At 49.2% G+C, this 27,999-nt stretch overlaps 2 protein-coding genes across 2 annotated transcripts; one reads left to right on the top strand and one right to left on the bottom strand.

Annotated features, from left to right (window-relative positions):
* The first annotated feature begins 4 nt into the window (after positions 1–4).
* Positions 5–27,726, top strand: Rtf2 (replication termination factor 2). Its single transcript, XM_048441206.3, has 9 exons — positions 5–161; positions 2,626–2,720; positions 3,340–3,433; positions 4,423–4,562; positions 4,883–4,961; positions 21,060–21,173; positions 24,364–24,418; positions 24,519–24,614; positions 27,159–27,726. The coding sequence occupies exons 1-9, from the start codon at positions 93–95 to the stop codon at positions 27,323–27,325; spliced, it is 909 nt and encodes a 302-aa protein (XP_048297163.2). The 5' UTR covers positions 5–92; the 3' UTR covers positions 27,326–27,726.
* LOC125404945 (putative beta-1,3-galactosyl-O-glycosyl-glycoprotein beta-1,6-N-acetylglucosaminyltransferase 7) lies at positions 9,434–13,421 on the bottom strand. The gene is made up of 3 exons (XM_048441207.3): positions 12,404–13,421; positions 11,448–11,543; positions 9,434–9,723 (listed from the first exon to the last, which is right to left on the bottom strand). The coding sequence occupies exons 1-3, from the start codon at positions 13,368–13,370 to the stop codon at positions 9,500–9,502; spliced, it is 1,287 nt and encodes a 428-aa protein (XP_048297164.2). The 5' UTR covers positions 13,371–13,421; the 3' UTR covers positions 9,434–9,499.
* Positions 27,727–27,999: the final 273 nt, after the last annotated feature.

Genomic DNA, 27,999 nt, shown 5'->3' with positions numbered 1-27,999 from the left:
AGCGCCGGAAGTGTCTACAGTTTCGGCAGAGACCCCGGAAGCGGCGGCCTCTGGTTTTGGTTTTTTGCTGAGGCTCTTACTCCGGCCTTAGGATGGGTTGCGACGGAGGAACAATCCCCAAGAGGCACGAGCTGGTGAAGGGGCCGAAGAAGGTCGAGAAGGTAAGCGGGGACCGCGGGCGACGGGGCTCGGGATAAAGTGTCCACCGGCACCTAAGGAGGGCTTACTATTTGCAGCCACTGTACGATTAGACGGAGATATCCTCCCAACATACTCGGTGTTGATGAATTGTAAACATTAACGCTCAAAAGGACAGAAGCTGGAGAGCTAGTGAGTGGCCCAACCAGTTAGCGGCGATCGCATTGACAGTTGCTCGTGTGTTTTTGTTTTGTTTTTGAGTGAGGTTCTCACTAGGTGGCCCTAGCCGTCTTGAACACCTGCCTCTGCCAGTTGAGTGCTGGGATTAAAGGCATGGGCTACCATGCCTGGCACTTTGTGTATTTTAAAAATACTTTTTATTTTTTATTTATTGGTGTGTTTGTGTGTGGACACGTGAGTGCGGTACCCAAGGAGGCCAGAAGGAAGAATCAGACCCCTTAGGGCTAGAGTTACAAGTTTTCATGAGCCATCAGACTTGGCTGTTAGGAACCAAACTCGGTTCCTTTAAAAGAACAGTACAAAGGCTTAACCACTGAGCTTGTCTCTCCAGCCTGAGCATCGTGTGTATTAAAGAAGTCTTCCCGGGTCGGGCGGTGGCAGCGCACGCCTTTAATCCCAGCACTCTGGAGGCAGAGATTATTGATCCCGGTTGATCCCCACCTAAACTCTCGCAGTTTCCAGCACAATGAATATTTTGAATAAAAGAGTGGACAGTCTTTAAACCTTACAAGACATTGAACAAATTGTATAGCTCTGCACTAATGGCAAGGAAGCTGAGTCCAGGAAAGTGAATTAATGCTACCAAAGTCATACAGCCTGTAGTTATGAACCGTTATGCTCATCCAATTAGGTGAACTTCAAAGCTGGAGCTGGTGGTGACTGTATAATATAAGGCATGGAAGGCCCTTGATAACAGTTTCCAACACAGGGAGTCATGTTTCCTATTCCAGTATTCAAAGAACTTTGGATCGGAGGTGAATCCCATCCAGTATTGTATTTGAGACACTGCATTTGTGGGTATTGAAAATATATGTGTGTATGTGTGTATATATATATATATATATATATATACACACATGGGATTATATATATATATATAATCTCCCACGTGAACTGGGGGCCTTGCATGTCTTAGCTCTGTAGCCTCTATGATGCTTCTCTGCATAATAGACATTCACTGAGTATGTGTTAAAAGTGAGGCTAGAGTGCCCTCGGACCATGCCACCATGTCACATTCAAGTGTGCATTAAGTATTCATCTGTCTTTTGTTGTCTCGTGCCCAAGACTGATAAGGAATAGTGTAATGAAAGTTGGCCAAAAATAAAAATAAAAATAATCTCAGAAGAGTAAAGAAAGGAAACAATGATCATGAAGGGTAGTTTTTATTAACCCCATTCATACAAGTACTTACAAAATGCTTGTTGTGTATGCTGCTGGTCCTGAGGGCAAAGCTTAGGATAGAGTGATCTCTCCTTTACCATATGGGCCCCAGGGACAGTCTCTCTCTCTCTCCTTCCCTCTCTCTCTCTCTCTCTCTCTCTCCTGTTTTCTTTTAGGAGCAGCATCTTGTTGGGTTATCGAGACTGGCTTCACAATTTATCCTTTTGCCTCAGTCTCTCAAGTACTGGGATTATAGTCTCTACTGCTCCTGGTTATGTGTCATTGTCCTTGATTTAAAGATTAGAGCCACCACAGTGTCTATCTTAGTCTCTTTCCTTTGTTGTGGTAAACACCATGACCAAGGCAGCTTATAAAGTTTATTTTGGCTTCTACTTCCTGAGGGAGGGTCCATGGCAGCCAGTGGCAGAGCAGGAAGCCGACTGGTCACATTTTCATCCACACACAGGAAGCAGAAAGAGTGAACGAGAAGGGGGACAGGGTTATAAACCCTGCAAGCCCACCTTCAAGACTGTACTTCCTCCAGCAAGGCTATACCTCCAAGGTTTCATAACTCCTCAAACAGCACCACCCAGTGGGGACCAAGTATTCATGTATATGAGCCTGTGTGATATGGGATTCCCTTCTGTATACTGTGCATATGTTTTATTGCATTGGTTAATAAAGAAGCTGCTTTGTCCTATGGCAGGGCAGAGTAGAGCTAAACAGGAAGCTAAAGTGAATGTAGGGAGAAAAGGTGGAGTCAGGAAGGCACCACATAGCTGCCCAAGGAGAAAGACACTGGAACCTTACTAGTAAGCCACAGTCTCTTGGTGATACATAGATTAATAGAAATGGGTTAATTTAAGATGTAAGAGTTAGTTAATAAGAAGCCTGAGCTAATAGGCCAAACAGTGTTGTAATTAATATAGTTTCTGTGTGATTATTCAGGTCTAGGTGGCCAGGAAACCAACGTGCAGTCTCCAGTTACACCTGTGAGGGACATTTCTCATTCAAACCACCACCGTGTGTCATTAGATACATTTTACATGTGAAAGGACCGGAAAGACTGTATGCTTTCTTTCCTAGGTTGACAAAGATGCTGAGCTGGTGGCCCAGTGGAACTATTGTACTCTAAGTCAGGAAATCCTGAGGCGCCCAATTGTTGCATGTGAACTTGGCAGGTATGGATCCTTTACTTAGTCAAGATGAATTGATTCTGTTGATTTTGATGAGAATGTTGAGGCGCTTGATTGATAGACTAGGAACTCTCCTAAGCAGATATGTGGGGAAGATGACCTGTGTCTGGACATAGCTCTGCACCTTCCTCTTCAACTTGGTTTACACTCAGGAGCCATAGTCACTGCTAAGATATAAACCTGAAGCAGCCATGACAGCTGTAGAGAGCAGCAGGGAGTTGGAGAACTGGAGAGGGCATGACCTGCCTAAAGTGGGTGGGGATGGGGCTGCTACTTCTAGCCAGTTCTTATAACTGAAGAATGTGGGCCTGGTGCTTGTAAATCTTCTGATATTTATTTTTGAAGAACAGGGAAAGTAGGGACTTTCACACTGATTCTTCCAAGTCTTGAAGTCCTTGTTTAGGTGTAATTGAGCCTGGCAGTCTGCTTCCTTAACTTAAAGTTGTTGCTCTGTGCGCTCTGCAGCACTTGAAGTGGGGTTACACCTGCCTTTAGCAGCACAGAATGTTGTTAGCAATGTGGGTGACTTTAGTCATGTTGAGTTCTTCTCCGTTTGGTTATCTGAAATCACTGCTATTGGATAAACTGATTCTCACTCTTATAGACTGTATAACAAAGATGCTGTCATCGAGTTCCTGTTGGACAAATCTGCTGAAAAGGCTCTGGGGAAGGCAGCATCACACATTCGCAGCATCAAGGTAGGACATGGGACGTGGGTGAGCTCCAAGGGCCTCGGTGAGTGAGGTCACTATTATAGGATTTGTGTATGATAGAGATGGCTCAGTGCAGGGAAACACTTGCCACTTGTCTGATGGTGCAAACCTAGAACCCAAGTTCCATCCCTGGGACCCCCGTGGTGGAAGGAAAGAAACAACTTGATAGGTTGGTCGCTGACCTCCCCAGGTGTGCTGTAATGGGTGTGTGTAAGCTCCTATGTACACACACACACACTAAAGTAAATACATGAATAAGCACATAAAATTCTTCTTTAAAAACTGGATTTGGGACCTGGGAAGATTGATTAATTGGTAAAAAGCTTGACAGGCAAGCATGAGAACTTGAGTTCCAATCTCCACTCAGATTAAAAGTGAGATTTGGTGACATGTGCCTGTGTTCTTGACGCTGGGAGGCTCTCAGGCTCTCTGGACACTTAAACTTTCTGAGAAAATAAGCTGGAGATAGAGGAAGACACCTGAGCCGATTCCAGTGGCTCATGCCAATAGGATATGCTGAAGAGGTGGAGGCAGGAGGATCACCAGGAAGACAGCTGACAGTGACCAGGCCAGAGCCTCACACACATGCACATGAGCACATGCATGTGTATATACCACACACATAACAAAAAAACCATGTAAAGATTACATACCTAATGATAAAATGGTCTCTGTCTTAGACTCATTCAGCTTACAATTCTTTTCTTTCTGGTGCTGCCAAAATGATGGGCATTCCTTAGAAGTCACTTCTCCTGGGCCGGGGTGGCTGTGCAGCCCATCTGCAGAGCCCTGTGGGTTAGGTGCACACTTCTCCTCCCAGGCCTGGGTGGCCATGCAGCCGACCTGCAGAGCCCTGTGGGTGTTCATACTCCTCCTCCCGGGCCAGGGTGACTGTGTTGCTGACCCGCAGAGCCCTGTGGGTCGGGTGCACTGACTGAGTACATCTCATCAGCGTTATTCATGGTTCTCCACAGAATGTGACAGAACTCAGGCTTTCTGACAACCCTGCCTGGGAAGGGGATAAAGGAAACACCAAGGGTGACAAACATGATGACCTGCAGCGAGCACGGTTCATCTGTCCTGTGGTGGGCTTGGAGATGAATGGCCGGCACAGGTGAGTAGTGACGGGATGGGTGAAATGACCCTAGTCTCATTGGGATTTCTCTGTGTTCTCCTAGGACTGGAGTAGGGCCTTGTGAGAAATAATGCTCAGTCACGGTGGGCTCCTTCCCCAGCAGCCGTCTGTGCACTCTGCCCACCCTGCTCCGCTCACTCAGAACTGTGACCCTGCTCAGCTCCATGGCCCTGCTCTGTGCTGTGGCTCAGCTCCATGGCTCTGCTCAGCTCTGTGGCCCTGCTGTGTGCTCTGTCGGGTGCTGCATGTCCACTGGTCTTAGTCCTGGCTCAAGCTGCTCTTCCTTGGTCTCTTTCCAGATTTTGCTTCCTTCGTTGCTGCGGCTGTGTGTTTTCTGAACGCGCCTTGAAAGAGATAAAAGCTGAAGTTTGCCACACGGTGAGTTCCCACCATACTCCGTTTGTTCCTCCTTGGCGGCTAAGGGAGTGGCTTCGGCGTGTCTCCCGCTGTCATTTCGGTCCTGAGAGCTTTGTGAAAGCATCTAACACTTCTGAGTCTCCCCATCTTCTATGGCTGTTCACTGTTGCAGGTCCAGACTCGCACACACTTCACACCCTGGCCACTCTTCCAGGCCTAGTTCTTCTCCACACTGGCAGCCTGGAGGGCCATGTTCCGTCCCCGCCCCATGTGCTCTGCAGATCCTTCTTGCCAGTCCTCATCACTGAGTTACCCCTTGATGTCCTCATCACAGAATTGTACTTGTGTGTGTCAGTCTCCCAGCTGGACCGTGTGATTTTGAGGGCAGGAGACAAGATGTGCTGTCCCTTGATCTCCAGGCCATGTCACCAGTACAAAGGAAATTGTGATGACATGGCACTTGCAAGTGGTACTGCCCCGAGCCTTGCCTTCTTTGGGCTCCTCTGGTGTTTATCTGTGTGACATTTAGTGTAATGTAGATAGAAGCCATGCGTGACTCTGTTCAGTGAGTGTAGTGTGCTTAGGCCTGTCACGGATTGCGCCCTCTGTTGGTGACTTTTTGTAGCAGTTGTCATGGCAATTCCTGTCCTAGCCCTTTACTGGTGTGGTGTCCTGAGGAAAAGACCCAGCAAAGTCCTGCACCCGGAGATCCCTCTCCTGCCAGGAGACCCTCATGGAAGGCTATGTAGTCAGGGGAGAGTGTTGACCTTAGCAGTAGGCGGTGGAGATGTCCTGCGCTTTGACTTCAGAGCTAAAGGGCACAAAGGCACTACCAAAGCTTGGGCAGTGCACGCTCCACGAAAGAGCCCCAGTGATTCCTCTTCTGCAGCATCCCTGAAGCTGATGGGTGACCAAGTCAGGGGTGCTGGACTGTGGCTGACTTGTACGTAGCATGTGCAAATGTCACATAGGGCTTCCCCTTTTGAAAGTGATGTCCTTGGGAGTTAACTGCCTAATGTAACTGGAGGCACATATGGGTCCCCTGTTGAGGGCGGGGACACAGGTGCTGTACAGGAAGTAAGATCTGAATGACCGTGTCTGGAGACAGTGCATCACATGCTTCCGGTTTGGACTTCAGCAGTGGGGCAGGGCACCGTTTCATCTGCAAAACTGTAGAAGTTAAAGCATACAGGGCACTGGAGAGGCCACGGGACGCGAGGGAGGAATCTCGTTTACCCCCTCCCATCCTTGTCTGCCTCACACTGTTAGAAACTGACGGCTGAGACCTGGCTCTTCATAAAGAATAGAAATTTACTTGACATTCTGGAGGCTGAGAAGTCCAAGCAAGGTGGTGCCAGTGTCCGGCAAGGGCACCGTATTCCAAGGCTTAAAGTGGAGGCTGTTGACCTGGGTCTGTGCGTGACAGTGAGGGTCAGGCTGTGGACCATCATCAGCAAGCTTGGGCTCAAAGGTTGGTGAGCATCAGGTGTAAACAAAGCTCCCTTCCTGCTGAGAGGAGTCCTCTGTCTGTGGAGCACCCTCCCACTCAGTGCTTCTCAACCAGGTCTCCTCCCCGCTGCCCTCTACCAGATCCTCTGTCTGAACTAAGCGTGGTTATACTCCAGTGTGGCAAGAAACCCTGTCCTTTATAAGGACATCCTCGTGACATTAGCGTTGATTACTTCCTGGGGCTATGTGGTTCAGGCACCCACCTCTCAGCACTGCCACCCAGGAACTTTGAGGACACGTCCCTGTGGTGTGTCAGTGTTGAGAGCCTGGCGTGGAACAGTTTGGCCTGGGAAAACAGCATCTGTCTGGGCCGCAGACTTCAGGATATAAAGTGAAGGGATCACAAGGGCTTAGAGCCTTTCCTTTTAGATCCAAACATTCTAAACAAGAACCTTTTAAGTAAGACAGTAAATAGAGTCAGGTGTTATCAGGGATCAAACTCCAACTCCAAGTGTGAAGTTTCTCAAGTTTGGTAAAAAGGACGTTGGTAGAAGGTTTGGCTCGCTGTGGAAACCATCCTTGGGTGCCTGGTGCCCAGCAGAGAATCCCAGCTAGACAGTGTCTTCTTCCCATTATTCCATGACTTGATGGGAAGGAGAGAGAGCCTCTCTTGGGAAGTTTTGGTCTTTGTTGTTATTGTTGTTGGGGTGTTTTTGAGATGGGATTTCTCTGTATAACCTTGGAACCTGCCCTGGAACTCACTCTGTAGACTATGCTGGCCTCAAACTTGCATAGATCCACCAGCCTCTGCCTCCCGAGTGCTGGGATTAAAGGCGTGACCACCACCCTGGTCTTAGGAAGTTTTTACAGGTCAGACCTGCAAATTGTACCTGGAGCAGCTCATATTCCACTGGCTAGAACCCAGTCACATGACCACTCCTCAAGGAGCCTGGGAAAAGGAGTCTGACTGGGTGTGTAGGGTGACTAGCCAGTGCTGGTCCTTTCTGCAAAAAATCTGCCCAATGCAGAGATGACACAGCATCCACAGTGACAAGTGTCGTGATGAGGGGTGGGAGATGAAGCCACGGGGTCAAGACCAAAAGATTGTCAGGTTCTAGGCACTGTCTGAAATTTCTAAGTCACTAACCCAAGAGCAAGGATAAAGGCCTCTGTGACAGGAGGGCAGCTGGATCCTGCTTGTCGGCCTGGGGCTGCCCTGAGATTTGTCCTTTTGTCTCCACAACTGGCTGTCTCTCTCTCTCTCTCTCTCTTTCTCTCTCTCTCTCTCTCTCACACACACACACACACACACACACACACACGGTTCACACAGTAATAGTGAAACAATTCAAACAGGCAGAGGCTCCAGTTCACTTGGATCACATGGTGTGCACTCTGCCGTCAGAGAAGAGCACCCAGAGAGATGCAGGTGCTGTGATTTGGTTTCTTCAATAACCAAGTGACTAACCAAAATACAAGGTGAATTCCTCCGTGTCTTGTAATAAGAAACATTGCCAAGAGGTCAAGGGTACCTTAACATTTTCAGTGCACAGCAGGGAAAATGTTTGCTGTAACAACTGCTTCAGTCTTACTTATTTTGCTTAAAGTTGACTTAGGGGTCTGCATTAAGATCTCTTCACTCTGCTCGGCTTTCCAGGCCACATCAACGATGTGACCTCGTCTCTGTGTGGGAAAGCCTCAGGTGACAGGTCTTTATAGTGTGTGGTAGTTTCCTTTCTAGGGCTCCTACTTTAATTTAAAAAAAAAAGAAAGAAAGAAAGAAAGAGAGAAAGAAAGAAAAGTATTTCCAGGCTGGAGAGAAGGCTCTAGTTGTTCTTACAGAGGTCCTGAGTTCAGTTCCCTGCACCCCATGGTGTCTGGCAACCATTTGTAACTCCCGTTCCAGGGGAGCCATGGGCATGTGGTATACACGCATACCTACAGGCAACACATCCATACACGGACAATAGTTGAATGTTGTTGGAATTCGGTCAGGCAGGGTAATAAGGGAGGGAGCTCTGTGATTAAGTCAGGTTTATTAAACAGGTACAAAATACAGATCACAGTCACAATACAGAAGGAGGCTGCAACCTGCTGCTGCTTCAACTGCTAATCCTTCTGATCCCAAGGACAACTGGGGTCCGGGGAAGGCTACCAAGCCTCAGCTACCAGCACCAGCAAGCCCTCCACAGTCTTTAGAGCCCCTGTGACCCTTCCCCCTGGGGTTTTATCGGGTCACTATCTCTAGAGAAGACCACGCCCATTGGGCCAAGCCTCTTCATATAACTGGCTGTCAGACCAAATTCCCACAGCAGTTGAACATGTCAGTCTTTATGTCACTGAGGACATTGTTAGGGAAAGAATACATATAAAAGTCTCCCATAACAGCGGCAATAGAAGAGTTGGGGACTTAGGAAGGAAGGACCTGCATGTGTGACTCAGGATGGCTGGGGCCATTCGTGCCTTCAGCTGGTACACCCAGAGTGTTGACTGTTTGCCACATGAATTAACTGGCTTGAAAAACTAATTAAAAGTCAAGAGTGGCTCTTCCATCTCCTTCCACACTTCTGTCCAGCAGCCCCTGTGGTGGTGGCTTTGGCCAGTGCCATCGTGGGCCAGCCATCATGGCAGCCGTCATGGCAGGCCAAGACTGCACAGACTTCAGGCAGCACTCTTAAGCTCTGTTTCCCTCTGTGGGATAATTCATTTTACCCAGAGAATGAGTCCCCTAGGTGGTTTTCCTGGAATTTTCTAGAACAAAGTTATACTATTCTTAGTGAACAGGGATAGCTCTAGAGAAGCATGGTTTTCTTCTGGGTGGGGCATTGTTCTGTGTAGTGCCTCTTACACAACATCTCCAGGCCCTCAGAACAAGACCTCCTGAACTGGATTCATCCGGTAAAGAAATGCAGCCTTCAGCAGCTGCTCACTGGAGTGCTCAACCTTCCAGGTTCTGATCTGTACTCCCAGCCACAGCCTCGGTTATTTTCCTCGTATGATCTCTTCCTGGCCACGGTCAGTAGGGAAGTCTGGCCACGAGCACATTTCTGCATTGGTTTTTAACTAATTCGCATCCAGGAATTGAAACAGCGACACTGACAGAAGTGTCCCTAGTGGTGGGGTTGACTGTTGAAGTGGCTTTCCTGGGGAAACTGCCAGTGTGACTCTGCGGGGACCTCAGCCTGCTGCAGGGCTTTGATTCTGTGCCACCTCTCTAGGCATGCCACCACCAGTGGGTCTGTGGACGGCTCAAACTTGGCAAACAAAGCTGGTGATTGGATGAGCCAAGGCAGGTCTCCCAGGCCATAGACACAGGTGTCTTGGGCATCATGGCCTATGGATAGAAACAGAAATTTAGCTGCCCGTTCCCCACCAGTTCAATAGGGTACAAGTAAGTGGTGCACACTTCCTCAGGAGTCAGCTGGGGGCGCTCCTGTGCACAGAGTTCAGAATAAGTAGCGTCCCGTAACTGATGTCGGTGTCTGAGGCTGGATTTTTAACTTATAATGAAGGGAATTTCACCTTTGAGCTAGTATTTGGAGAATGTTCTAAATGGCAAGAGCCATGATAGCGCTGCTGTACCAGCATGAAGACTCCTGCCTGTAAACCACACTTGGGAGGCTGAGGCATGAGGATTGCCATGAGTTTGAGGACACACTTAGTACCAGGCCAGTCTGGGCCTGATAAGCCCTGGATCTAATTCCTATTTTCATTACTTACTCTTGGACCAAGCTTCACTCAGAAGAACCTTTCTGATGAACTGCCCACAGCCAAGGAGATGCCTGAAATATCATGGAATCAGAATCTGACAGCTGTGAAGAATGCGGCCACTTCTATAATCACAGCACTTGGTGGGCTGAGACAGGAGGGTCATGGATTTAATGCCAGCCTTAGCTACATAGCAAAATCCTGTCTCTAAAGAAAAAGATGAACAAGGGTCTGGTGGTGTAGCTCAGTAGGGCGTGTTTGTGTGTGAGAGAGAGACAGAGACAGAGAGAGACACACAGAGAGGTGCTGTTGTGACTCATTGTAGCTCCCTATTGAATTACAATGTCTACCTTAAAAAAAAAAGCAGCACCCTTCTAACCAGGCATTTGCCTTTAGTCCCAGGAAGTAGAGACAGGCAGATCTCTGAGCTCCAGGCCAGCCTGATCTATATAGTGAGTCTTTCTCCCCACCCCCCAGAAAAACAACCCTCTGAGCTAAACCTTTGCCCAGCCCCTGGCCTGGCACTGTTAAGACAACTGTGTTTACTCATCCTTTAGAATTTTGGCATCAGAATTGACATCCACCCATCCCCGTAACTTGTTTATTTTATGTCAGTCTTTTAGATAGTTGGGCATGGGGAGCCTGACTTACTCTGCATGTCTGATTTACTGTCCTAATCCAGGGTCCACACCATACCCAAGTGCGATGTTTGGGGTTTACTGTCCTAATCCAGGATCTGCACTCAAGGGCAGTGTCAAGTGGGATGATATCCTTGTGTGGTAGCTGGTACTGTGCTTAGGAAGCTGCTTGTGGACAAATGGCAGCCCCCAGAAGGGGTGCTGTGCCATGCTACAGCTCTCTCTGTAGTCAGCCTATGTGGCCTGCAACTTGTACCACAACAAGAGTACACCCCCACACTTTTGAACTCTGCAGAGCACTGACCCTCTGTTCCCTCATTAGCATAGTGCAGTGAAATGATGATTCCCCCAAAGCTGTCAGACTCCTCCAGCGTGAGCTGGGGTGACGGAGGATGGACCTTATCCTCCTAGAGCGCTACAACTCCCTGTGCCCTAACCGTTTGTTCAGACTGGCTTGCTGTCAGCCAGGGCCCTGCAGACATTTCATAACTAGGCCCACAATTGCTCCTTTCCCTCTGGGATGCCAGAGAGGGAGAATTTATGGTTTCTGAGAGACAATCACCAGATCAAACCAGAAAGGAACTTCAGCAGCAAGAACTCTCTGAGAGCTGCTTGGGTGCCCTGTGCACTGCATGAACCAGACATGGTGACTGGCGCACATCTTTAATGCCAGCACTCTGCACACAGAGGCAGGCTGCTGTTGATTCTTTACCTGTACACCCCTTGTGACCATCTCCTTCCTCCGCTCTCCATTTAGTGGCTTGGATGTTTCCTTCCCAACCAGCATCTGATGTGGCACCTGGAGCATCTGAGGGGTGGGAGGACAAAATCAGGATGCACTGTAGTGTGCAGTTCTGGCTGCTGGGATGCAAGCTTTGATAGAGTCTCTCGAAACTCACTGGATGTATAAAGGGTCCTGAGGACCACACTGTGGCCCTGGGCTGCGTTTCCCTCTAACAGCCTTGGTAGGTGATGTGGGAACAGGACTTGCAGTAGGTATAGGAAACCACAGAATGATCTAAGACCATTTCTGCAGGGTCCCTGTTTGCAAGAGTGTTATCTATCGATGGACGTAGGTAGCCATGCTTGAAGCAGCACCCTTCAAAGGAACCAGCCAGCCTCCCTCTAAGATGACTTAATAAACCCACTTAAAGGATGGCACCAGAGTTCCCTCAGAAGTGGTGGAGTTGCCACAGACATTTTTTTTTTTTTTGGGGGGCTTTATGTTTCGTCTTGTCTTTCTTTTTGTTTTCTAATCAAGAACTCACTCTGTAGCCCAGGATATATTACAGAACAACCCCTGCCTCTGCCTCCCCGGAACTGTGACTGACAGATGTAAGCCCTTAGCACAATGCCAGGCTATAGTAACTATTCAGTAACTTTACCAAGTGGATGAAAAAAATGCAAATATTTTCCAAACATTTATGCCCAGGATTTCCAAAAGGTTCTATTGGAGGAGACACAGAATGAGCCTAAGATGTTCATGTTGGGTGGGAGCATGAACCCACACCTACCTCCACACACCTAGAACCAGAGGCCACCTATGTTCTCCAGGTGGAAGGCCTTGTGAGATGCAGGCCCTGTACAAAGCCACAGCAAGACAGCAGGAAAAACCCACCCCTGACAGCTTCTTCCCAGAGCGGCACCCACATTGCAGAATGATCCTACCTTTCAGTCGGTTCAGGGTTGCCCAGTAGTGCATCTCTGGGCTCTGGACATCTTTGGACCACTGCAGCATGTGTTTTGCACGGGGGTCAGTCAAGATGAATCCTACAAACTTTCTCGTAAGTGCGAAGTAAGCGCTTCCAGAGTAAACTGTCAGGTTATGGGGTGGTTTTTGTTTGAGCCTTGTCTTTGGAGATGTGTGGGTGTTTTCTTTGGGGTGAGGCTCTGGGGGACTCTGGACTGGCTTGGGGTTGGCATTTGGGAGTGGGATCACCCTGGGAGTGATGTTTTTACCCTTCCACTTGGTTCTGATGTAGCTTATGATTTCTTTGTTGGTTTTGATTGGGAATTCCTGTCCATAGAGATTCATGACATAGTGCCAGTCGAATGTGGAGTGGACAAGGTCTCTCATGCAGTTAATCTCTGCCTGCAGCCTCTTAGGGCCGTCATGAGCTGCCCGCTGTGTCTTTGATGAAATGAAGACATTTTCAAAGCAGTTCACAAAGGATTGCACGGCACTCTTGACCTTCTGTGGGGCCTTTTCATCAATGTGGACACAATAGACATTCTGAGGTGCATAAATTGCTCTGAGAAGCCGAACAAACATGGCCAGCTCCTTATGAACACTTATAATATACGCCAAAGAGAAGTTCCTTTCTTCTGCAGACAGGGGTCTCGTTATGAAATGCAGCCCCCAGGCCATCCTGGAGCAGTTTCCTGGTGTGCGCAAATGAGCGAGGATTTCAGAATTGTGAGGGGGTTTGCAGAATTGTGCTATTTGGGGGGCTGCCTTTTTCCCTTCAAATAAAGCTGAGCACAGTTCATCTGGATAGAAGCCACATTCCACCACAGCTAAATGGACGGGCTCCTCCTCAGCCTCCTCAGGACCTGGGCTCCCGAAGTAAAGGAAGATGAAGGCGCAGATCACTCCACATGCCACAACAGCCTTTGTGGTTCGGAACTGGCTCATGCTTTGAGCTCAGTGCCTTCTCACCACCATAGCTTGAAATGGTTCCTCTCAGTGTCCTAAAAGAGCAACAGAGGGCATTTAGAGAGTCAGGTAACCTGCCCCCAACTCTCCTGAAGCATGTTAACTGTATATCACTCGGGGCTGTGGATGCAGCTCAGCTTTGAGTGTCTGCCTGGCATACCTGAGGCCTGGGCTCCATCCCCAGCCCTGCCTGAACCAGGTGTGGTGTTGCACAGCTGTTACCTCTGCCCTGGGAGATGGGGACAGGAAGAGCAGAAGTTCAAGGTCATCCTTGGCTACACAGCAAATTCAGACGATAGTGAATGGCCAGATAGGTAGATGGACAGATGGGAAAATGCTATCTGAACAGATACTGGTTTATTGGGTTCTTTCTTTCTTTTTTGGGGGGATGGGAGGTTGTTGTGTTGTACAAGCTGACCTTGAACTCATGGATTTGAGCAGTCCTCCTGTCTCAGGCTCCCAAATTGCCTACCTGCAGGTGCATGCAGCACTCCTGAGTGTAATCTGATTATTTTTTCTGGGTGTACACTCTGAAACTATCACCACATCAGGGGAACTTTCAACCCTAAGTGTCCTTACTACCCCATCTTTCAGCAGCCGTTTGTCTTTCTGTGTCCCTGGATTCTGTAATGTGATATAGGTGGGATGATACAGAAGATTCGTGGCTTTTCCATGTTAAGGTAACGATTCTGAGAGTCAGCCTCCCATTGCAGTTTCCGTTAGTTCCTTTGCACTGCTGAGTGTGGTTGTGCACAATTTATTTTTTCAGCTGTTGATGAACTCTTACATCATTTTCAACTTCTCATTATTACAAAGATGCTGTAAGCATTGTGCACGAGTCTTTGTATAGACAGATGTCTTTGTCTCAAGTGAACGTGGGCTAGTGAAATGGCTGTCTCACGTGTTGGGCATATAGCTTCACTCTGGGCTTTTCCAGGTGAGTACATCAGCAGGTAGGAGAGTTTAGTTCGCTATACTGCACGTTGGTGGCACTCCATTTCCATGGCAACCATCCTAATTGGCTTGCAAGGGGCAATTCCCTGTGGTTTCACTGTGCGTCCCTGATGACTATCAGTGCTGAGCACACTCGCGAGTTATTCTCCTGTATTTACGCCTTTCTCCATTACTTTGTGTCTGAATCTTTCCATAAAGGATTTGAACCACAAATTGAAAGGGCGTTTGTGGTTGCAAAGTTAAGCCTGTTGAAGTGAGCTGAGGAATTATTTCTAGGGATTAAAATCAAGGCAGGTAATAATGTCTCCTGATGCCAGCATGGTGACCTGTCCACAGTTGATGTGTAGGCAGCTGCAGCAGGCCTTGCTGAGAGCGCATGCTGGAGAACTGCTGCATACCATGTTTGTCCTGCATTCAGAGAGCAGAACTGTCCAGGCGAGATGTCAGGAGGTCTTGCTGTTTGTGAGTCCTGGCTCGTGAGCGCTGCTCGAGTCCTCTCTCATGGCGAATGGGACCTGCACAGCTCTTTTCCTTGGATGTGACTTGGGGACAGGCAGAGCAGCCTTGAGAGCTCTGTCTGTTGTGGGTGGTTTAAATAGCACATTGATTTTCATGTAGTTTCTTACCACCTAACACGCTTTGAAATACAAAATAGCCGCTACCCTGGGTGCTGGATCACAGATACAGTCAACATCTGTCAATTGCCACAAGTATCAAACCTTAGGGTCTCCTTAGCAAGAGTTTATAAAGCATGCAAGGCCTCCCTCCATATGCATGCCACTCTGGTGCCTCATCATTTAATGGTCTGGTCCCCAGAATAAACAGCCCCCCACCCCCAGCATAGAAATCCACCAGAACAGAAGTCCTTGCTGAAGGAGATGCCAGGCAAGTCTCTCACAACACTTATGAGTCTTTGTTTCGTCATTTTAGGCTTTTACTTATTTCTCAGTTTGGTTTGTTTTTTTGAGACACGATTTCTCTATGTAACAGACAGTCCTGACTGTCCTGGAACTCACTGTGTACACCAGACTGGCCTTGAACTCACAGAGATCTTGCTGGGATTAAGGGTACGTGTCACCACACCCAGCTAAAGATTGGGAATGTTGAACAAGGTACACAGTACACTATGGTTTGGTGCACCCCTCCTGGTGTGGTAGATTTGCCAGGGAGAAGGCTCAGGGACTGCTTGGTTCTCCGCTGCCTGCATTGATAAGTGTGCCCCAATAAGCCTCAGCTGTAGTCAGCCCCAGGGACTGCTCCTTCAGCCATTTATGTAATTAATGTAGACGGCAGCGTACTCCCTGGCCTTTTGTAGGTGAACGAGAGCAAGCTAAATTTTTCTTCCTACCTTCCCGTTGTCCTCAGCCCAGCCGACACTGGGGCTGGCTGTGCAACTGCTTAGATGCCCCTGTTTCAGCACAAGCCTGTTCACTGTTACTATTTAGCAGTCCGTTACACGTGCTCTGTTCTTCCTTTCAAGACTTTTATTCATGTGATCCATTCAGAGGGTTTCCACCAGCTTTACTGTCAAAGCCCCGCTCATTGTTTCATGTCTCACAGTGAGTGCCTGGTGTTCAACCTGAAGGCTGGGGAGGCACTGGGGAGCCAGGCTAGCTGAGTGTCCCTTCTTCTCCACGGACTGGGGTGGTTGCCAGCCTGGTATTTGGTTGGCCCCAGACCCGGTGTGACAGAGTTCCCTCAGGTCCCTGTAGCCACAGCAGGGCAGGTTCTCTTCTGTCATCTTCATTGTCCCTGGGCTCAGAACAGTGTCCCTAGCACCCTGAATGTCAGTTATAAGCCATATTGTGTTCATTGGGCTGATTTGAACCCACAGACTGTCCAACTGTCCAGTAAGCTGGGTGTCTAGTTCACAGTGTGCTTACGCCTGAGCCCTGTGTACTGGTTCAGCCATGTGTCTGCAGAGGTCTGCTTCTGGGGTGTCTGCTCCTGGGGTGTCTGCTCAGAACAAGCTCAGCTACCAGTTCACTTTCAGTACTACCACCGATAAGAAACTGAGGCTTTAGCCATGACCTCCAGGCTGACTTAACTAAGTCAGGGTTAATATACGGTGGCTTTTTACACCTGTGAAGTGTCATCTCTCACTTGCTGTGGAAACAGTTCACCCTGGTTCTCTTTGGCTTACAGCCGGAAACCATGGGACTGTTCTTGAGGGGAAGTGATGCCTGCCTGTCATCCATCGCTGGTTCTGTGCTTCCAGTCCCAGGCAGCTCTTCAGAACTTATACCTGCTTGCCCTGCTCCCCACCATCCCCTCCCCACGCCGTCAGTGACACACTCACCAGGTGCAGTTCCTGTTCCTGGAGGGAACCTGGGCAGGTGGTGGCCCAGCCACCTCTCCTCTGCCGGACTCAGATGGTTGCGGCTCCTGCTACTCAGAGTTGCCTGGCAGGCTGGGTTGCCTTTGCATCCCTTGGGACATGCACTCTTGTTGATTCTGACACGTTGGTAGAAAAGGTAGCTACTATATCTGATCCCTGAGAATTATCCAGAATTGTATACCTGCCAGGAAAATAAAGAGCAGGGAAAGGGGGGGAGACAGGAAACAGCAATGCAAGCTGCAGACAGAGCCGCAGCCCAGATGAGGAGAGTACAGCCTCCGTGCTCTGAAAGCAGCGGCCTCTCCCTCAGCATCACACATCACACTGGGGAGATCGTTCAGCCCTCTCAGACTGGGAAAGCTGCTAGCTGGCTGATATTTTGTAAGATTGGGGGCACAGTCCTAAAATGCTCTTCAAGGCCAGGCATGGTAGCACACACTTTAATTCCAGCATTCTGCAATTGGGAGACTGAGGCAGGAGGATCTCAGAGTTCCTATTTAACCTAGGCTATGTACGAACTCCAGGCCAGTGAAGGTGACATAGCGAGACCCTATATCAAAACCAGAAGCAAACAACAAAAAATTCTCAGGAAGTTAATTTTTCTGACACTTGTCTGTATTTAGGTTTACTCTGGATAGATCTGTTTTTTTTTTTCATGTTCATTAATTAACTTATTACTGTGTGTGTGTGCACTCACACACACGCACATGCCCTAAGTATGAGTGGGGGGTCAGAGGACAACTTGCAGAGGTCGGTGCTGTTCCGTGGTTGGGCCCACCTAGGTTTCTAGATTCCAAAGCTGGATGGCAGGGTGCGTGGGTGGGTTGTGTCCTCACCTGCTGGTAGGGCGGCCTGAGGCGCAAGTGTGTTTTGTGGCTGTCGTAGCTGCTATAGAAGGAGGCCTTGGTGGGGGAGCTAGCAGAGTCTCTATGAACTTCAGGCCTACTACCCCTGAGGGGGGGAACAGGTACCGCTTGTGCCTGTGTGCAGGGCTCGGATCCCGTCTACTGAGGTACAGCCTGTGTCTGTGTGCAGGGCTCGGATCCCGTCTGCTGAGGCTCTGCTTCTATCTAGCAGGAATCTTGAAAGAGCAGCCAGATATGGTGTACATGACATAATGGTGGAGGCTAACCTGGGCTACAAGTGAGACCTTTTCTTAAGATTTAAAAAGATCTGAGCATGGTAGTTCTTGCCTTATTACTCTAGCACTTGAAAGGCCAAGGCAGGAGAATTACTGTGAGTTCCAGGCCAGCTTAAATTATGTAGTTCTCGACTAACGTGGGCTAGAGTGAGAGCCTGTCTCAGGATGAGAGGAAAGGAGAAAAGGGTGTTAATAACAAAACATGATCAATCCCATAAGCCATCTCTGCAGCCTGCGCATCAGCCATGCCCTTCTTCCCACCACAGGTGACCTAGCTCTTCCTCCATGGAGAAGAGCTGGCTGCTGCCGTGGTTGGTGCTGCCTTCATCTGTCTTACTTGTCCCTTAGGATGAACTGCTCCCCCACATCCCAAGGTCAGGTGTGGTCAGGTATAAAGATGCCCTCCCAAGACCAGAACAGTCATGTGGCCTGGTGGAGACCTACGCATCTTGAGGGGCAGTCTTGTGTAGCTGAGGTCCGAGCGGCTAATGTCAGTGAGTGTGAATGGTTCTTCTGAGGTGTTCAGAGGGAGAGGGTGCTTCATTGTGTTTGTTTTTGCTCTTGAGGCAGGTTTTGCTGGGTCTGCATTGGCCTGAAACTGTGACTCAGACTGGCCATGAACTCATGGTGGTTCTGCCTCTCTCTCCTTAGTGCTGGGATTATAGGCTTAAGATAGCTCATTTTTTAAAAAGAGTTATTACTTATGCATGTGTGCCTGCATGAGTTTACGTGCACCACTTGCATGTAGGTGCCCACAGGTCAGAAGAAAGTGTCAGGTGCCCTGGAATTGGAGTTACAGGTAATGAGCCACCTTATGGGTGTTGGGGACTGAACCTGGGTCTTCAGCAGGAGCAGTGAGCACCCTTAACCTCTGAGCCATTTCTCCAGCCTCAAATTCCAAACAGTAGGTGACTTAGTTATCAAAATCAATCCGTGCTGGGTGTGTGTATGTACAGTGTCAGGCCACAGCCATGATTCTAGGCAAAGAATGTTGCTGCCATCACCATGGAGAAAAGAGCAGGGGTGGAGGGATGGGCAAGGAAGGTCTTCCTGAGTTCCCAGGAGGATAGCCACAAATTTGAGGCCAAGCCTGGTCTACACAGTGTCCAAGGGTAGCCAGAGTTCCTTAGTGAGACCCTGTTTAAAGAGAGAAATGCTGAACAGGTTTTAAGGCTCAGCTCTTTTCCAGTTCTGGTCTCTTTTTCTCTACACCTCCTGAATGCAGAGTGGTCAGGAGAGCACTGCCCTGACCCCTGGTGACAGTCACTCCTGGTGGGTCCTGGGGTCCGCTGCTCAGGATACTAAGCCACCTGTGCCAATTGGGTTGTCACCTTGACATAAGCCTAGAGGAGGACACCTTATTTGAGAAGATAGGCCAGCCTGTGTGGCATTGTCTTGACTGGTGATTACTATTCCATAACAGTAATAGGGCCAGTTCACTGGGGGTCGTGTCCCCCCGGGCAGGGGGTCCTGGGTGGTAGAAGAAAGTAGCAGTGAGCGGGTTCCTCCTCCACCACCTCTGCTTCAGTTCCTGCCTGCTAGGGGTCCTGCCCTAACTTCCCTCAGTGGTGGAGTACAAGTTGCATTGGCTGTGCTGTTTACCACAGCGATAGAACCCCTAAGGCATGGCGGTCTTATGCTTTGACTGCAAACTCCATCCTCAAGAAATTCGAGTTGTCTTTTTTTTTTACTTGGCAGGTTTCTGTGTCAAGCTTTTCCATTGTGAAAAAACATTGGCAGCCTCTCCAATGGTGTTCAAAACAAAAAACAAAAACAAAGCATACAAAAAAAACACCGAAGCAGGGAAGTCGGGTGCCCTTGGAAAGAAACTTGAGCTGAAATCCCAGCAGGGAAGTAGGGTCCTGCCTCCTGCACTGCTGACCTCAGGAGGGTTATTTACGCCAGAGTGCACCTCCATGCCCCTTGGGCCTTCCTTCCCACCTCACTCAGTTCAGAAAGATCCCTTTCCACTCCCTCTCCAAGGAAAAGGCCTCCCTCCCCCACCAGGGGATTCTCTACCCAAGTGTCCCCTGGCCCAGGACTTCCCAAGGGACAACTTGTCCAGAGACTGTGCCTCCCCACCTCCCTGCTGACCTGGTGGCTGAGAACCACAGCCCTCCACTTCAGTGGTTGCTTCCCCTCCCTCAGGTCATTCCTCTGAAGGGCAACAAACTCAGGCTCTGTGTGTCCTCAGGGAAGCCCTGATAGGGGAGCTGACCTGACTGCAAAGGTGGATTTGTAGTGAGCCACTCCTCACCTCCGTGGGTGCAGGAGACTTGGTCCTGTGTGCTGGGAGGTGCCCGAGACCTTGGGTCATGTTCAAGGACAGGGTCCTGTTTATTAGCTTTTTAACAGAGGATGGCAATGTCCTCTTCCCAAATGTTACAGCAAACTGTCTCCAGACTGTGTGGAGGCCCTGGGGAACAGAGCAGCCAACTGAGGGTCTCTGTCCTGGGGTTAGATCTCTACCCTTGAGGAGGACTGAGTGACAGAGAGGTGGAGCCTAATCAAGGGGACCTGGAAACACTGGAGCAAAAGCCTCAGTTCAGGTGGGAGAGCTTTGTTCTCCGTCGCTGTTCCTCTTCCTGCCGTGTGCTAGGCACTGTGCTCAGGGCCCAGGACCCCGCTCTCAGGAGACATAATGGTGTGGTGGCAGGTGGCTTCTCTGAGGAGGTGACTTGCTTGGTTACAGTTCTGTGAACATGGACACTAACAAGTATCTGTTCCCCTCTCCAGGACACCATTAGATACTTGGACACAGTTCTGCCCTGATGTGTCTAGAGTCGAGCCTTATACTTAGAAGTTTCTGGAAAGAATATCAGAAGTAAGCAGATACTTACGCTCTCGACTAGGGCCTGTTGTCATAGTGTGCTGTTGGTGCACAGCATTGTGGTAGGGGAAGGATGAGCGGGCTCACACAGAGTGACCACTGCCCCCAGCAACACAGCGCAGCAACTTTAGGTGGTCCTCCGCTCAGGGTCTTCTCTCAGGCACGGACCAGTGTGGGCTGCACTGCCACCCTGAGCCGCCCTATCAGTTACCTATATCGGAACCCTCCAGAGTGGGGCACCCACCGGGCTATGTTGCTCTGGGCCAAGACTGAGAACAGCTCATCTGAGACGCAGGCAGAGATGCAGCAGGAGCCTAGCATGGGCTGGAGACCAGCGCTGAGTGAAGAGCAGGACTCTCCATATCTCCCCTCCCATGCAAACTGACCTTGCTTTCTGCCCTCCAGTGTGGGACTGCCTTCCGGGAGGATGACATCATTGCGCTCAATGGCACCAAGGAGGACGTGGAGTTGCTGAAGAAGAGGATGGAGGAGAGGCGGCTGCGGGCCAAGCTGGAGAAGGTAATGAGGGGGCTTCACTTCTGCTCCAGGGTCTACTGCAAGCTATTCTGCTGCCTTAGCAGACGCTGGGGCTGGGGAGGAGGTATATAGCTGAGTTTTGTCAGCCCAGGAGGTCTGGCCTCTAAAAACGGATTCAGGGCTAGGCTACATTAGTCTTCATCTGCTCAGCTCATGATGGTGTAGAGAGATTTTAAATGACACCTGTGTGTCAAGCACTTGCACAGAGTATGACATTAGTGAACCCTCAGGGCAAAGCAGTACTGATTTAAAGGAGCACACATGGACCGTGGGTCTGGCTCCGTAGTAGAGCCTGAAATCCTAGGTTCTGTCCCCAGTACAGAGAAAGAAATAGGAGGACTTATACTCTGTTTTTATAATCATAAAGGCAAGAATAGAAGTCAGCATCTTCCCAGCAAATCTGCCTGCAGTGTAGCCCAGCAGGCTTGGGGGAGAAGGTGCTGGATTTTTTTTTTAAGTTGGCATGCAATGCAGTGGAATTCATTGGGGCTGTAGTTTTTTGTTTTGTTTTGTTTTGTTTTGTTTTAATAGAAAGATTAGGCTCAAGGAAAACTTGGGCCTAGCCTTTGTTTTTACTAAGGTGGAAATCCAGATGTGGCACACCTGTCATCCTGTACTCCTAAGGTAGAGTCAGGAGAAAGTTGGAGGCCGGTTTGGAGACCCAGGGACCAGAGTGTGGCTCAGTGGTAGAACACCTTCACAGAGGCATGGGTTTGACCCCAGCCCTGAAACAAGCAAAAATTATGAAGGCAAATGCTAGAAGTGTTGTAACTATAGCAGTAGGGAGAGTGGGGACATGGGTGGGGGGAGCTGGCATTAAATTGGCCTACAGCTGCCAGTGTCATCCACAGACGGGGCTAGGGCTGCAGGGACGGAAGGCAGTGTCGTCCAGGGGGCTAGGGCTGCAGGGACGGAAGGCAGTGTCGTCCACAGGGCTGGGACTGCAGGGATGGAAGGCAGTGTCGTCCAGGGAGCTAGGGCTGCAGGGACGGAAGGCAGTGTTGTCCACGGGGCTAGATCTGCAGGGACGGAAGGCAGTGTTGTCCACGGGGCTAGGGCTGCAGGGACGGAAGGCAGTGTCGTCCACAGGGCTAGATCTGCAGGGACTGAAGGGACTGCAGAGCTTTGCTTGTGCATTTTAGTTGTTAATTCTAAATTACGAAATTTTTAAATTTAGTAAATTACTTTTTTCTACATTACTCTGCACTTGCCATCATAGGAGCTCAGAAAAGCCTAGAGTGTCTGACAAGAGACAGCAGCCTAAGGACAAACTTGCTTGGTTTTTGCTGTCCTTGGTCTGTTGTTTTTTTTTTTTGGTTTTTTTTTTTTTTTTAAACACAGAGAGGGGTGTTGTGTGCTAAAAATAGCAGCTAGAGAGCTGCAGGGAGCCCTGGGTGACTGTCCTGTCAGGGCTTCCTGCCAAGTCCTGCGGAGCCCAGTGGGACTAGATCCCCCTGCAGCCTCCTCAGCAGAGCCTCTGTGAGTGCGCTTAGATACTGCTACCAAGATACAAAATATTTCCCAAATATTCTTACCTGCAGACAGGGCTCAGCGTTTCTGCATGCCTCCGACTCTGCCTCTGGTTCTGTTTCGTGTGCTTGGGGTGTGTAGACACTTAGTGTGTGCACACACTCAGAAGTAGCAGCTAAGGTATCTCAGGTCATCTCTGTCATTCTGCTCAGTTACCTTGAGACAGCATCTCTCACTAAGCCAGAAGACCACCGCTTCACCTTGGCTGGCTGACTAGCAAATTCTCAGGATCCCAGTCTCTACCAGCCAGTGCTGATTTACAGGCCGTGCACAGTCATGCCGGCTTTCTGCATGGTACTTCTGCACGGCGACATCAGCCCTCACACGGTTGCTTGTGTGCATTTCATGTGTGAAACAGTTTCTTACGGTTTTATTTTTCAAATGCTTTGAATTATATTGTATATATATCACACATTGAAGGCCACCACCAAGAAAGGTCTTTTGTTCAGTGTTTGTAAGAAATGAGGGTCTTCCAAAATAATTATTTTGTTTTACTTTTTATTTTAGATACAGGGTCTCATGATGCCCAGGCTGACCTTGAACTTACTGGTGTTAAACACGTGATTTTCTTGTCTCCTCCTCCCCAGTGGCTGAGACAGCAGGACAGCAGGTGTACTGCCTAGCTTGGCTGTGTTTCTTCGGAGCCCTTTTGGGTTTTTATGGAAATAAGATTTTAAAGAAAATTATGGACAGTCCTAGTCATTTGTGCAATTGACTGTCATTGCACAATGGTCAGCCTTTTGAGGATTGACCAGTAACTATTGTACTAATTCAACATCTAAAAATCTAACAAGAATAATCTAGTTTAAATCAGCTAACATTCCTCTGTGTGAGCCCCCAAGCCTCATAGCTAAACAAACATCACAGTTTGACAGCTTTGAAACTGTGTTCCCATAGTACATAGGATTCTGCATATGTTCATGCATGTAGAGTTTATGTTGCTGTTTAACTGCCCTTTTGTGTACGATGGTCACTGGAAATATTGACCTTTTGTGTGTATGGTATGGTGTTGGGGTTCAAACTCAGGACCTCATGAGCACCAGGTGGATGCCGTGCCAGTGAGCACCATCCCCAACGACTGACGTTGAATACTCATTGAAATGTATTGTTTTCATTTAAAAGTTTGAGACTATAGAGCTGGAACCGATCAGCAGCTCTCTGTGGCCTGCAGACAGCTCATCCTGAGAGAGACGTGTCAGGCCATCAGAGAGGACCCTGGGCCCTAGGCAGGCCCACTGCCTCTGTGGTCCACTCCATCTGAGCATACCCTCTGTCTTAGATACTGTTCTATCGCTGTGCTAAAACACCATGGCCAAAGGCAACTTACAGAAGGAAGGGTTTATTGTGGCTCACAGTTCCAGAGGGAGAGCCCATCCTGGTGCGAGGCTTGGCTGCTTGCTCCAGGCATATCAGCAAAGCAGGAAGCTGAGTCTTCATTCACACTCAGAAGCAGAGTGAACTGGAAGTGGGGTGAAGCTGTACACCCTCAAAGCTCACCCCCACTCATATACCCCCACTTACTGAAGGTTCCATAAACTCCCAAACACATCACCCATTGGGGACCAAGTGTTCAGTGCCAAAGCCTCTGGGGGGTGTCTCATTGAAACCACCACAGCCTTCAGAAGCTTTTCTCTTCTTACAGAGAACAAAGAAACCGAAGACAGCCGAGTGTGTCTCCAAGTCGGGTGTTGCAGATGGTAAGACGCCAAGAGATTGGGGTGTAGGCTGTGTCCTACGTCACCAGAGCCTGGCTCTGCTTTGGCTCAAGGTTTGTTTTGCTGACTTTGTCTTTTCCAGACTCTGCAGGACCATCCAAAGTGAAGGCTGGCAAGCCTGAAGAGGCGGACCCTGATCCTAGAGAGAAGAAAAGCATCTTGACTTCCAGGGATACAGGTGGGTCTTACTGAGCCAGTAAAGACTTGAGACAGTTGGGAAGCCAGAGCCAAGGGAAGAGAAGACTTTTGCTTTTCCCAGTAATTCATAGGTGACTCCCTGTGTCCTCTGAATTAAAATGTAGCCTCACATTCCAGCCTGGAGCCCTGCTGCCCAAAAGATTCTGAACACAAATCCTGCTCTTTTTCTTACTGCTGAGCAAGGTTATGGTGCCACAGCAGGCAGCCACATAGAGACACACTATGTGGAGGGCTCCGGGCGCTCAGAACCTTCCTAGCTCCCTCGTCCCTGTGTTCCATCATAGAGATGTCCTTTCTCTACTCCTGCCTCCTGGCCAAGTGCACGAGCTGCTCCAAAACTCAGTATCTTTACAACAGGCTGGCGGCGGTGGCAGAGGCAGGGTAAACTATGGGGCCAGGCCAGCCAGGGCTATGCACTTAGTCCGTCTCTGTCTCTGTCTCTGTCTCTCTGTGTGTGTGTGTGTGTGTGTGTGTGTGTCTCCGTCCGTCTGTCTGTCCGTCTCTCTCTCTTTTGGTTTTTCAAGACAGGGATTTTCTGTGTCTCCCTGGCTGTCCTGGAACTCTCTTTGTAGACCAGGCTGGCCTCAAACTCAGAGAGGTATGTGTGCCTTTACCTCCCAAGTACTGAGATTAAGGGCGTGCTCCACCACTGCCCAGCTAGACTATCTCAAAAAGAAAAAAGCAAGGGCTGGAAATCTGGTTCAGCAGTTAAGAGCTAGTACTGTTCTTGTGGAGGACCCGAATTCTGTTCCCAGCACCCATATCTGACAGCTAACAACTGCTTGTAACTCCATCTCCAGATCTGACACCCTCTTCTGGTCTCCATAGGCACATGTACGTATGTGACATAGATTCACACGTATACATACACAAACACATAAAGAGAAAAAGGGAAAGCAAAAAAGGAAAGTAAATATTTATGCTATGTCTGGTGACACAGGCCTGCCATTCCAGCTACTCGGGAGCTGAGGCAGGAAGATAAAAAGTTTGAGGCCAACCTGGGCAACTTACTACAATTCTATATCAAACTAAAATGCAGAAAGGAAGCTGGGGCTGTAGCTCAGTGGTGGAGAACCTGTTTAGCATGGATGCTGAACTCAGTAGCGAACCTGTTTCACATGGATGCTGCAGCCGGGTAGAGAACCTGTTTAGCATGGGTGCCGAGCTCAGTGGTGGAGAACCTGTTGAGGATGGGTGCTGAGCTCAGTGGTGGAGAACCTGTTGAGGATGGATGGGGCCCTGGGTTCATTGCCTAGCACTGCAAAGAAAACTAAGATCAGTTATTTTACAAGAAGAAAAGCTCAGGTCACAGAGGCAGTGAGATGCGTTATGTCCCACATAAACAGTGGCCAGTGGGCCCTGGCCTTCCATCAGGACAGGCCACTGGCACTCCTGGGTCCTCTCTGTCTTTGTGCAGTACCCACCTGAGAGGACTCAGCCCGAGTGCTGAGGAGCTGGGGACAGCTTGGTGCCAGCACACAGTGTTAGCAAGGCCTTGAGGGGTTAGGGCTCTGTCGAGCTTGTAGGAGAGACTATTGAGAGTCTGTGCTTTTAGCCAGGCATGGGTAGCATGGGCCTGCTTGGGAGGCAGAGTCAGGAGGAATGACCCCAAGTTCAAGGCCAGACTGGTCTACATAGTGAATTCTGGGTCAGCCAGGGCTACGTAGTGAGACTCTATCTCAAATAATTAAATTTATTTACTATATTGGTGTGGGAGGTCCTTCTGTCTGTGTTGCTTTTATTGGTTAATGAATAAAGAAACTGCCTTGGCCTATATGATAGAGCAGAACTTAGGTGGGCAGGGAAAACTGGACAAAATGCTGGGAGGAAGAAGGTAGAGTCGGAGAGACGCCATGGATCCGCCGCTGGAGATAGACATGCTAAAACTTTGCTGGTAAGCCACAACCTCATGGTGATGCACAGATTACTAAAATTGGGTTAGATTAAGATGTGAAAATTAGCCAATAAGAAGTTAGTGCTAGTGGGCCAAGCAGTGTTTTAATTAATACAGTTTCTGTGTGATTATTTCTGCTCTGGGCGGCCAGGAAGAACAAGCGTCTCCTTCTTTCTACACTCTATCGTGGGCAGGGAACGTAGCTCGGTTGATAGAGCGCTTCCGGAGTGTGCACGAACTCTGGGCTCTCCTAGCAGCATTGTATAAAATGGCAGCTCGTTCCCGTAATCCTGGCTCTCTTGGCCTCGCATTGAGTTTGAAGATGTCCTGTGCTTCAGCTTTCTACAGTAGAGCAGCAAAATGCTGGGAGATTGGGAAAATGTTATGCATGACTTGTTCCCTTTAAAAATCCAATGTTTGGCCCGGTGGTTGTGGCTCACATCTTTAATCCCAGCAGTCAGGAGGCAGAGACAAGTGGGAATTGAAGGCCAACCTGGTCTACAGAGTGAGTTCCAGGACAGCCAGGGCTATACAGAGAAACTGTGTCTCATAAAATAAAAACAAAACAAAAAAGTTGATGTTGGAGTGATCTTTAGTCCCAGCCTTACAGATTTTGTCTTTGTTTTCTAGCAACTAACGGGAAAGCTGGGAAAGCCCCATGCGGAGCCCTGAAGAGGTCCATCGCGAACAGTGACGAATCCGAAACCTACAAGTCCATCTTTACAAGCCACAGCTCTGCCAAGCGCTCCAAGGAGGAGTCTGCCCACTGGGTCACCCACACGTCCTACTGCTTCTAAAGCAGGACCGCAGCCCCTCCCCGCAGGGCTCGTCCCCTGTGGCCTGTGCCACGCTGCCTGATGTGTCACCATACTATAAAGCTGTCCTCTCCGATCTTCGACCTGTGTGGTCACTCGCCATGAGGTGTGTGGGTCCCAGGGAGGGTGAGGAGCCTTGCAGCATAACCACGGCCTCCCCACAGGCTGTACATCTTGCTTAGCCTGGCGACTCTGCTTACTACATTGAAGTCGGCTCATTTTCTAAAGTTGTAATTGGTCAAGGAAGTAATGACTCTGAGTTTAGCTTAGGACAGACTTCCAGCTGTCAGCCCTTGCTCCTGGTGGCTTCTTCTGATACGAGGACATCAAAGAAGAATCCAGACACCACTGAGTAGTACACAATAAAGCCCTTTTGTCTCCTTTCTCCTCTCTCTTCCTCTTCTATCTTGGTAAGAAAATGACAGCCATCAAAGTGACAGGGGCAGACAGGAATGGCACCTTTTCCACCTTCACAGTTGTAGTTGAACCCTCTATGAAACTGCTCATGGGAGCAGGACAGAACTGCCTCCATGGGCCACTTCAAAAGCCCTGCTCCTGCGCCAGGCAGATAGTTCACTCAGTAGATAAGCACTTGCCATGTACACTTGGGAACTAAACTTTGGATCCCCAGAACCTTAAGCAGGTGAGCACCATGA

The sequence above is a fragment of the Myodes glareolus genome, chromosome 10 (assembly GCF_982192425.1).
Source record: "Myodes glareolus chromosome 10, mMyoGla1.1, whole genome shotgun sequence".
Taxonomy (NCBI): domain Eukaryota; kingdom Metazoa; phylum Chordata; class Mammalia; order Rodentia; family Cricetidae; genus Myodes; species Myodes glareolus.
The sequence above is the reverse complement of the archived record's forward strand: the minus strand, read 5'-3'. Positions and strand labels throughout refer to the sequence as shown.